Genomic DNA, 12,094 nt, shown 5'->3' on the forward strand with positions numbered 1-12,094 from the left:
CATGTGACAAGAGTGTTGCAGGGCCTAAAAGGGGACATATTTTAGATAAAGTGGGAAAAGTCATCTTTGGTTTCGTCCCAGGAGATGGTGTTCATTGGGGCACGTTTTCTGATGCTCAGAAGTTTGGTGACATTGTCAGAGAGGAGGGTGGTCAGCCAGCAGGATCAGGTTAGGTCTTTGGTTGCAGGTGCAGGGTCACTTGGCTTCGGCTGTGTTCCTAGTCCCTTGGGCCAGGTTTCATCTGCACAGTCTAGTCAACTGGGTCCCCCCGTTGGTCTCAATGAAGTCTCTTCAGGACCGTATCCCGATGGCAGCTCCAGTCCTCAAGGAACTGTTTTGATGGCTGGAGCGGGAGCATCTGGTCAAGGGAATCCGCCTGCCTCCTCTAGCTCCAGTGAATGTTACAACGGAGGCCAGTCTCTCCAGGTTGGGGGGCTTGACTGGGGTCAGAGCAGGTTTGTTCTGGTCTCTTCAGGACTCTCTGAGGTCATTGAATTGGAGGGAATTGAAGATGTTTTTTCTGTCTCTTATGCATTTTCAGACGCTCCTGTAAGGGAAAGCGGTACTGGTACAAACAGACAATCTGGTGGTGAAAGCTTCCGTCACCAGGAGAGGGAGGGTACCAGGTCCAGGGCTCTGAACTTGATTGAATGGGACATTTCCTTGTGGGCGCAAGTTTCTGTTCTGTCTCTAAATGCTCTGTACATTTGAGGGGAGGACAATATCCGGGCAGATCTGTTGAGCAGCGAAATTCTGTCTTCCAAGGATTTCTTCTTACACCCGTCTCTGTTTGATCTGCTGGTGCTGAGCTGGGGTGTTCCAGTGATAGACCTGTTTGCTTCACCAGGGAATGCGAAAGTGAGGAGAGTTTGTTCCTGGAGTTGATGTACCCTGGCTCTAGTGGACAGATTGACTTGTCGTTGACCTCCGGGGCTGATATATGTCTTCCTACCATTTCATTTGGTCAGGGTTTTTCCAGTGAGAGTCAGGAGAGAGAGGGCGCAGGTGATTTTGGTGGCACCACTGTGGTCTCGAGCAAATTGGTTCCCTCTGCTGCAGTTGTTGAGGAGCGGTCTGGAGTGGGATCTTCTGGTGAGGCTGTCTCTGCTTGTATTTCTGGCCTTTCCTCTGTGGTCCTTGAGGAAGTTACATTTGATGGCATGGAAGTTCAATGGAGAGGCTTAACTGATGTGGGGGTTCCTACACAGCTTCACAGAGATCATCTGCTCTGCATTCTTATGCCAGGCATTGGAAGGCCTTTTCTAATTGGTGTTTGAGGAAGCAGCTGGAGCCTATGGTGGCCAGCCTCTTTCTGGTTATGCAGTTTTTACAGGATGGTGCTAACTTGGATTTTTTGGTCACCACTCTGAGGATTCAGTGGGCGGCTATTAAGGCATTTTGTGGTTGTTGGCAGAATCTAAAGGATGATGGGGGGCTGTTGCCTAGGTTTTTTCAGGATCTGTTAAACTTATTTTCTAGAACAGTTCGTTCTTTCCCTAGTTGGAATCTGTAGCTGGTTTTGAATGTCTTGACTGAACCTCCATTTAAGTCCCTTGAGGGTGTTGATTTGAAACTTTTAACAATAAAAACTCGCTTTTTAGTGACCATCATGTCTGCCAGCCGCTTGGTGGAGATAGGGGCCTTGTCCTGCATGTTTCCTTTTTGTAAGGTATTTCAGGAGAGGATTGCTCTGGTTCTGGTTCCCTCATTCATTCCTAAAGTCAATTTAGTTTTTCATGTTGTCTTTGCTGTAGTACCTGGATGTGGTGAAGTCGTTCTGTGAAGGGGACACATTATTTGTGAATGTTGGTCCTGCTAAGAAAGGGGAGAAGCCTTCTACTGCTACCCTGGGTAGGTGGGTGCGTTCTCTGGTCTGAAGTTGAAGGCTGCGGTGCCTCCACTGGGTATTCAGGGGAGGTCCACCTGCAGGATGTGGCAATTGTGACTGAACTGTAGGGAATTTCAGAAGTGGAAGTTTGTAGGGCAGTGCCTTGGTCCACTCCCTCCATGTTTGAATGCCACTATTGAATTGCTGACTTGGAACATTTGGATAATGTATTGGGTCACAGAGTTTTGTCCTCTATTAGGGAATAGAGGTATTTCTGTGTTTTCTGGGCACTCTTTTAAAGTTGGGTGTTTTCAACTCAATTGCCAAGGTTCTACTCTTACTTACTGTGTCTCATTGGTTAAGAAGGAAGGCGAGGGAGGGACAGGATGTGATGCATCCATTACTTATCAATAATGGCATTACTCATAGTCCTACTCTCTAGCCTTCACTCCAGGTCCCTGCCGCCCTCCCGGTACAGAACAACTGAGTATCTGGTTGGCTTGTTTGCGTCCAGGATGAGGAGGGGGCTTTTGTTTTTAGGAAGGGAGGGATCTATTGGAGGCAAGGGCGCCTCATGGATTAAGAAGGAAGGCGAGGGAGTAGGACTAGGAGTAATGCCATTATTGATAAGTAATGGGCACATTCTTACTGTCCTAGTGAAGGAGGACACCTGAGGTCATGATGGGGGTGATGGCTCAAGGCTGAAGTGGGTGAAGAAACAAGCTATTTTAAATGCAACAATAGGAAGAACTGGGCAGATGAATGCTGGAAACCCAGCCCACCCATTTCTCTGGCTGCTACAGTGCAAAAGATGCCTGGACATTGCACCAGTCGCAAGGCATCAGTATGCAGATATAAATATATGGCAAGCAGAGCTTAACAATCCAATTAGAGCTATCTGCACCACATGCTGGCACAACTGCCTGCTAATGCTGGCTCTGCAAATGTAAAGTCCTATTTCAAAGTTGGTCCTCACTGTCAGGCGACTGGTTTAAGGCAGTTCCAGACACTTACAACCTTATGTGGGCAAAACACCTTCTTTTGGAGAGCAGTCTTGGAAGAGGGACATGCCTATGTCAATAGCACAAGGTTACTACTTTTGCTTCACTTACCTACACAAGTACGACAGGTAGGGTGGCATATTTCACATCCCATGGATGCCACACTGAAGAAAGTCCCCTGCCCACACTCGGGTAGGCATGAGGACCCTGAAAGACTGTAAAAACGGTAATGATTAAGTAATCAGAGCATGACATTCATACAAGTAGTTATAAGGCAGAATTGAGAGTCTACCAATGGTTACTATCACTGTTACCGTCATGATGCTACCAATGCTACAACTCTCCTGCTACCTTACTTGTAGCATCCAGACAACCAAATGTAACCTAGAGCATCTGTGTGCAAATTCTCACTCAGAATGAGATTTGGCTGATTTGGGGAGATAAAACAGGGACTGAAGCAGCAGCATGACCTACAGGTTGACAATGACCCAGTTGCAGAAGCAGATTGTAGTCAGCTTCTTTGGCACAGTATCAGTATGGTTACCTGTAAAGGAGAGACAGGGGTTACCCTGAAAAGGATTAAGATACAACAAAGTTGGTTGTGAGTGAAGATTTCAAAGTGAAGCTCCTACACCAAACACCAATGCTAACTCTGACCCAGCAGGACACCCACTTCCACTTGCTTTGCTGTTCTGAAGCAATAATAACCAAATAATTCACCCAAGCCATAAAGACAGACAAGAACGCACACCAAGAAAAGTGTGTTTCAGATGATTTGAGAAGGTCATAGATAATGTCTGACTTTCAGATCCTAACTGAGGATGGCTCTACAGTTTAGAGTCAACATTCAGAAAAGACCCACCGAAAGGATGAGCCATTTTTGGTTATTACTTCATCTTCTCTATGTCATGCTACATTATGACGTTATTGTGTGGTGCAGAGTTCACCAATGTGGGGCTTTTGGCATTGTTAGGGTCCTAGTCAGCATTTGGAAGTGGACATCACACCTAGATCTGTCTTTGTGGTACAGTGTCCCTCAGGGTTCATCATTAAGCCCCACATTGTTAAGCATATATATCCAGCCTTTAGCTCAGGTGGTGAAATCTGTTGGGCTGACGTTGTTATTGTGTGCAGACTATACGCAGCTTGTACTTTCTATATCAGACAATCCATTGCAAGATGGGGACACATTTCAAATTCCAAAAGCAGTGGCTAAATGGATGACGAACAACTGTCTTTGCCTTAATGCTAATAGGACCAAGATACTTTCATCTGGGACAATTACTGGTGGCCCTCTTCCCTTGGGCTGCCCCCCAGTCCCAAGTCTTGCATCAAAAACCTTGGAGTTTGGATGGATAGCACCCTGGCCTTTGAGGTCCAAGCCAAATTGGTGGCTTGCATATGTTTTAGTCTCATGAGATGCCTCAAACCAATTTGTGGCTTCTTCGATTCTCACACCCGCCAAAGTATCATGTGTTCACCCTCCCCTCTGCACATCTCACTGCCTCTCAATTCTGCAGGACTTAGTCAAGTAGATTATTATTAGGTTAATTCCATTGTTATTGCCCATGCTGCCCTTGTTGAACTTTCCCCAGAACAGTCATCAAACTGCAAACATTTCTTCAAGGTCTTTCTACTGTGCCTATTCATTATTAAAACCCACTATTGTTTATATAGTGAGTTTGTTCTAAAATCTCTGAATGACATTAGCATAGAAGTGGCAGAATAATCATTCATGTAATGGGATAATATTAGCGGTTAAGGCAGTATGACATTTAATTTTACTGTGCTCTGATTTGCTGAGGAAATTATACATTTGCTGACACCACAGTGATTCTGTAGTTTTGTTAACTTCATATGCAAAAATAATGTATAAAATCCCATGATTTTGGGGGTGAGCCAGAAGACTTTCCCTCCTACTAGTGATACTGTCCATAATTTCCTAATTCTGCTGCCCACTTGGGACTTTCTCTGTATTGCCCTATTTACCCAGACCCCTTATGGCACTGAATCTGTATCACCCAGAATTTTGTAATAAAGGCCTTTAACTATTCCGATGATCTAGAACTCAGTTATTGAGTGAGTCATTTCTTTAATTGACTGTATTTCTGATATTTGGAGGTTTTGGGAGGTGCCTAAATGTAGGAACACATCACCCCATGAAACTGAGTGAATTAAAGGTATTGTAATTGAGGTAAAGTTTGGGGGGTGCTAAACATTTGGGATTCCTACACACCCAAAGTGTGGAAGAAGAGGATGGTTGCACATTACAGAACACCTCATTTCTGCTTTAGAAATTCCCTTTTTGCCCAGTCCTTAGTGCTAGCAGATTTTCCAGTGTGGATCTTCCTGGTGGATTTTGCTGAGAATCTGAGTTGCAGTGCTTTTCCTGAATAATTTGGATTGTAAGTATGAACAAGGCAGAATGATTCTGGCAATTGTGAGTGCTTCCTGTGTATTATTGAGATGCTGATTCTGGGTTCAACTTGTGGTTTGATCACTATGGTTTTGATGTACTAGCCCTTAATTGTGATATGCATTGAAAGGGTTTTGATTTTTATTAATGATTGGTTTGATTATTAGGCTCGTCAAGATCCCAGATCTTGTGATACTGTGGTCCTCTTGTTTGCTCAAATTTAGTCTGTTTTGTGAAACACTGCATGTATACAGAGGGGGTTTCTTGTATTTCGGAGTTTTTCTTTTTAGGATTTTGCATGTCTAATCTATGTTGGTAACTTTTCCTCCTAAGTGCCTTGGAGTGAAATACTCAGAGGTGGATTGCAACTGGACGGGTCTTTGTTTGGTGTGAGTATGTCAAGAGCAGTGAAGGAGCTAGCCTTGTTCCTATTTTTTTTTATACTTGTCTTATTCTAACTTGCTGATTTTCCTCTATTTAGGTTGAGCAGACAAGATTGATTTTAATTTATTTAGTGTGTGCTTATTGAGAAAGGCTGTGCAATTGTTTCCTCGTTCACGCAGAAGTAACACTATGATTGGTTAGTCAGCTCAGGAGTTTTGCTGGAATTGGTTGGTTGCTGACACAGCCACGCTATGATCCGCTGAACTTTTGCATAGCTGCGCTAGGACTGATTGTTGTTCATTAGCTTGTTCTGTGCTGTTTTTTTACTCCTTTGAGTGAAAATAATGGTTTCTGTGTTGAAAACCCTTACAGTCCGTAGTGTATCTGATACAGAGAGTCGGGAATTACCTGCTGAGGGAATGCCTGCATCTGAGATACTGGCAATTGGTTTTATACATATACCTGGATTTCTAAATGGCATGAATATACCTCTTCTGAAAGTAACTTGTAGTTTCCCTTGTAGAGTACTTTTAACACTAGAAACCTAGATTTCTTGAGAAAGACCATGAATGATAGAAAGCTGCTTTCACAGCCTACAGAATTTAAGGTCTTCAACAAATGGATTGAATGGCTACAGAGAAAGAAAAAGAAGAGGCGAGTGAAAGGTTTGTTTAAACAATGGTTGAAAGGCATGTGGGATCAACAAGAAAAAAGTTGGAAGCAGAATATAATGGAGGGAGTAAGAATTTTTTGCCCTGCAACAGTCAGAGAAATGACAAACAAAAGGAAAATTGACTAAGGTGAGACAGAAAAACAAAACGAGGAACAAGATTCAGATGAGAAGCGTAATTTTGTAAATTATCTTTTACATTTCAGACCTCATCCATATACATATGGGATACAGATACAGGGGCAGGGTTCAGTTATACCTGAAACAGGTACTAAGAGAGATGGTGCTAGTGTACAAGCACAGGGACGAACTGCGCTTACAGTTCGGAGTGCATCAGCATATGCCGCATATGAGATTGCAATGGTGGCTTTGCCGAAAACTAGCAGAAAAATTACAGTTGTTTCTCTAGATCCAATTGATATGCCTGTTACTATTACTGTCATTGAAGAATCTACTAAAGAAAGACATATTTAAGTTTGCTTTTAAAATTTAATTGTGAGAAATTTTACAAGGTGCAATTGACATGAAAAGATTATTGTCATACAATGTGGATGAAATGAGATAAATGATCAAAGAAGCAGCAAAAAATGCAAACAAGGCACATAATAAACTTGAGGAACTGGCTGATATGTGAGGTTGTCATTAGTAAAATTAAAAATGCGAGAAGAAATTACAAAATGGTTCTCACAAATGATGAACTAAAAGAATTAGGTTTAATAATTCTAAGAGCACACAATAAGGATCTGACCAAAAAGACAAGACACTGTAGGAATCTGAAGAAATACATAAAAATGTGGAAGAATGGGATTACAAATAAAAAGAAAGCCTCAGAGGCAGGAAAGGCAGTGAAGGGGTGAACTAATGTTTCAGAACTTTGAGTGCACAGAATGACCTATGTGCATATGCCTTGCATGAGAGATAATCTTTATGTTTTAATGACTAATTTTACGAAAATTCTGAGAGGATCCAGAGAAATAGTACAAAGAAGTTCATAGCTTGACAAAAATTTAGAAAAAGTATTTTTGACTAATTTAAATGCACTCTTTGAGATGCTGTTCCAGTGATCTGTGGATTAAGAGCAAGGTTGCTGTTGCCCAGCTAACTGAGGAACCGGTTTGTATTCCACCCAATAGTGCTCCTTCTAAAGTGGTTGCTGATAAATACAAATAATTGATTGAACGTTTGAAAAAGAAGGTGCCGGAAAAACAAATTAATTGGTCATAGATTCTAAGGTCTACACAAGAGTCAAAAGTGTCAGTACATGTCTATTATGAGAGACAGATGTTTTATAAACACAGCAGAGTAGAAGAGCCCAAAAAAGATGGTACAAGTGATTTCATGACTGCATTTGTTTTAAGTTTGAGTCCTGTACTCAGTTCTCATATTCAACAAAGTGTGATGTGCTGGTAAGTAAGGTGTATAGATGAAATTATAAAGTATGCCAAGTGCAGTGTTTTGATGCAAAGCAGAAAAAGATCACGAAGAACCTGATGGTTGCTCAAACAAAGCAGGTTCCGATAAATGGCTGAAATAAGTTGATGCATTTGAATTTGAGTTTTTTGTTATCTGACAATGCTGGAATGAATGTGACATCTTCCATGCAAGGTGAGAAGATGAAAAATGAGATGCGTCAGAGGCAAGGTCATGAAAGATGGGTTGTGAATACTTCCGCAATTAATACAAATATTACAATACTATACAAGTGCATTGCTTGTCATTTTTGTGGTAAAATCAGACACTGGAATGTCAACAAAATCCAGATAGACTCCAGAATGATTTTGTCCTCCAAATGCGTCAGAATGTGAATCAAGTGCAGACACAGGCATTAGCCCCAGCTCAACCAGCTCTTGTGCAGAACATGCAAAATCAAGCTCCGTTTTTCATGAATATGCCCATAGTTTCAGTGTTGCAGCAAAATATGAAAAATAGATGCCTTGTAACCCAGGGCACCAACAGAATCGATTGAGTCTGAGTAATTATTTTTTTCTGTTTTCTTCAGGCAATAATTCCAGATGAGGGTGCCTGAGGGGGGAAGAGGACTGCTTACTTGGAGCAGTCGTTCAGGGTAAACCAGAGAATCTGGTGAAGTTGATGGCCACCCCTTTTCTTTCTTGATAGATACTGGAGCGACCCACTCTACAGTTTGCTCTGTGGAGGTTCCAAACCTACCCCTCTTGGGAAGAGAAGTTCAACCTGTAGGCATCAGCAACACACAGATTATTAATTGGGTTACGGCACATATTCTTCTTAAAATAGGATCAATTGAGAATAATCATCAGTTCATATTCTGTGATTTGATTCTTTCAATTTGTTGGGCAGAGACTGCTTTGCAAGATGAACTGTAGTCACATGTTTCCAGCTTCAACCAAAGATGATTTGCCTTTGTTCAAAGAAGAGGAATGGGATTTCTGTGGCAAAGAAGTAGACTTAATTGAAAGTGCAAGGCTAGTCAGGATAGATGTGAAACCAAATACAATTATCGCAAAAACAAAACAGTACCAACTTTCAAGAAAGAATGAAGCCTACATTGAAAAACTTGATTGAACTGAGAACTCTTCAGGAAGTGCTAAGTAGTGCTTCACAAATCTCCTGTGGTGGGAATTAAAAAAACACAAGTTGTAAATGGAGAACTGTGCAGGATTTACAAAATATAACTGAAATAGTGATTGCATTTTGTCCAGTGGTACTGAATCCTGTGGTAATTCTGTTCCAGATTCCAAAAATGCAGAATGGTATGCAATCACTGACTTACGTCAAACATTCTTCTCCATTAACCTGCATGAAGACAACCAGTATTTGTGTTCCAGTTTCAAAATAAAGTTCTTGCCTGGTGTCAAATCCCACAGAGGTATACTGAAAGTCTTTCAATTTTCAGTTATTCCAAATTAAAATTTGGACAATTTGCATTTGCCCTGTATATAGATGACTTATTAGTGGCATCAAAGACAAAAGAAGATTGCAAATTGGATACAATTGCACTTTTGAATCATTTAGATGACAATGGTCACAAGGTTTACCCCCATAAAAATGCAGTGCTGTGAAAAAGGAAGTGATTTATCCTGGCCATGACACTGAAAAAAGAGCAAGGAAAATCTCAATTAGTTCCCCTTCCAACCTTAAGGAGGTGAGAATATTCTTGGGAAGTGTTGGCTAATGTCATCAGTGGATCCCAAACTTTTCATTAGTTGGAAAGTCTTTAGTGAAGCTGACCCACAGTGATATTAAAGACATGATACCAACTGATTACAAATGTTTAGAGGCCTTCCAGGAAGGGAGAAATTATGTGAAGCACCCACTATCGGAATGCTTGACTATAGCACACAATTTTACCTCTTTTGTCACAAAAGAAGCAGGTGCTCATTGTCAATTTTGATCCAAAAAATGGTGGGACCATGAGACCTTTAACCTACCTTTCAGCTGTTTTGGGTGCGGTAGCTGTAAATCTTCCTAGTTGTTTGGAAGATGCTGCAGCTACTTCCACCGCAATTGAGCAAAGTGAGGGAATCATGATGGAACATACATTAATTGTGTTTGTTTCACATTCTGTTGACATTTTGCTGATCCCTACTTGGTCTCACCACAAACAGTTGTCTGACCAGGTATGATCAAATTATACTGGCAACAGAGGATATTCAATTCAAAGACAGACTTTCCTGAATCCTGCTTCCTGTTCCAGACAATAATGAAGACAAAAACAGAAGTGATGATGAAAACGAGGCCAACATGACTGCACCACTATCACAGAGTTATGTACCAAACCAGATTAGACAGTAATGAAATTCCCCTTGAAATGGTTGTTTTGATTTTGTTTGTTGATGGATCTTGTATAAAAGACCATTGTCTAGCATTGAAGGCTGCTTATGTAGTATGTTCCATTTCTGAAACTCCTATGCATCAGACCTGCCGAATTTAACTGCAGCAAAAGTGGCAGAGTTGGTTGCCTTGATAAGACCTTGTTGCTCATCAGAAAACGTGAATGTGACAGTTTATACAGATAGCCAAAAATGGTTTTAGAATAGTCCATGACTTTGGACAACTGTGGTCCCTCAGAGCGGTTTTAGGACAACCTCTGGAACTCCCTTCAGAAACAGTTTCTATATACTTGATTTATTGAAAGCAATACAGCAGGGAAACAAAATTGCTGTAGTCAAGTGAGCTCATCAAATGGCTGGAAAATATAATGTCACACTTGGAAATAAATATGCAGACCAGATGGTAAGGTACTGTGCACTTGGGAATGAAACTGTGATTCAAGGAGCAGAACAAAAGGAATCAAATGAAAATTCTCTGGCAAACACACACAATGTGAGTTGTCTTTTATTGAATTTGATTCACACTTCTTTAAGTGAATTGAGGGACCTCCAGGAGGTAGTTCCAGAGGATCAGAAAATAAAGTGGGAAATGTTGGGTTACAACAGGAATTATCATGATGTTTACATCATTCCTGATTACAAATATGTACTGGTTGACATGATGTTGAATTGCATGGCTAGGTATGTTCATAATCAGTCACATGCAGGAAAAGATGCCATGACCTTTACCTTTAGGAAATATTGATGAAATTCTACTTAAAGAAGTGTTGCAGAAGATTTGTGTCACCGTTGTTTGATATGTCAGAGACATACTCAAGGCAAGAGGACTAGTGTCCAAATTATTCATATTGGCAAATCAGAGGGCCCATTTACAAGATTTCAAGCAGATTTTATTGAACTGCAAGTTTACATCAGCCTTTAATACATTCTCATGACTGTCTGCTTATTCTCTAAATGGTTTGAGGCATATCCCACCATGAGATCATCTTGAGAAACTCTTGTTAAGGGAATTCATTCCTAGTTTTGGACTGCAACTTCTGAAACAGATCATGGCTCCCATTTAAAACATTAGATTTTGCAATTGATTTGTACAGCTCTACAAAATGATCAAAGGTTGCATTGTGGTTATTGTATTGTGGAATATTTGAGAGGATTTATGGGACAACAAAAACAAGATGGCCACAGTATAGGAACCTACAACGCTGAACTGGCCTTATACCCTTCTTCTTGTCCTAATGAGTATTAGAAGTACCCCAGACAAATGAATGGTCTCTGGCCCCCTGGGCAAAGCGGAGAGATTGGCTCACACTCCTATAGCTGGGCTTGTTTCAATAATTGTTTACATTGTTCTAGATGGCTGCAAAAATCTGGCTAATATTTGAAATGTGTTTATCATCAGGTGACTTTGGCAACAGGACCAACTAAATAAATCCAATGTCACCCACCGAATCCTGGGTATTGGGTGGTCATCAAGAAGCATGCCTGCAAGAAGTGATTAGAAGACTGCGGGTGTGGCCCATTTTAAGTCATACCTTTGACTAACACGGCTGTGAAGTGTGCTGGAGTTCCACAGTGGATCAATGCTCCTCACACACACACACACAGAGTGAAGGCATCGTGGAAAAGTTGTGACAACAACCACTCATTCAGAGTCAAGCTCAAGATAACAGCATGGATCACTAGGGGTGGAAATTTGAAAAATAAACTGTTGAAATTAGTGAAGGCATGATGTTGTAGAAGTTTCTGCTGATTTTGTTTGAGGAGCCCGGTGAAGGTAACAGCTGCAGTGGACAGTTTCAGGTGCAAGATCAGAGTAAAGAGCTGCTTCAAAGTCATGAGTGGCAGCAAGTAGGAGTCATTTCTGATATGACCACTGAAAAGCTGCAGTAAAAAAGTGGAATCACAAGAACCCCCAGAGGAAGAAAACAGTCTACAATTAATCACATTGCTGATGCCAACCAAAGTTTGAGCCCATCAGTGAGT

At 41.3% G+C, this 12,094-nt stretch overlaps 1 protein-coding gene across 1 annotated transcript in view; it reads right to left on the reverse strand.

Annotated features, from left to right (window-relative positions):
• The window catches only part of PCSK6 (proprotein convertase subtilisin/kexin type 6), a 1,406,757-nt gene that overhangs the window by 65,293 nt on the left and 1,329,370 nt on the right, over positions 1 to 12,094 (reverse strand). Inside the window, exon 18 of the mRNA XM_069222809.1 lies at positions 2,941 to 3,044. Coding sequence (XP_069078910.1) covers positions 2,941 to 3,044 — 104 coding nt within the window. The remainder of the gene's footprint in view (positions 1 to 2,940; positions 3,045 to 12,094) is intronic.

The sequence above is a fragment of the Pleurodeles waltl genome, chromosome 3_1 (assembly GCF_031143425.1).
Source record: "Pleurodeles waltl isolate 20211129_DDA chromosome 3_1, aPleWal1.hap1.20221129, whole genome shotgun sequence".
Classification (NCBI taxonomy): Eukaryota; Metazoa; Chordata; class Amphibia; order Caudata; family Salamandridae; genus Pleurodeles; species Pleurodeles waltl.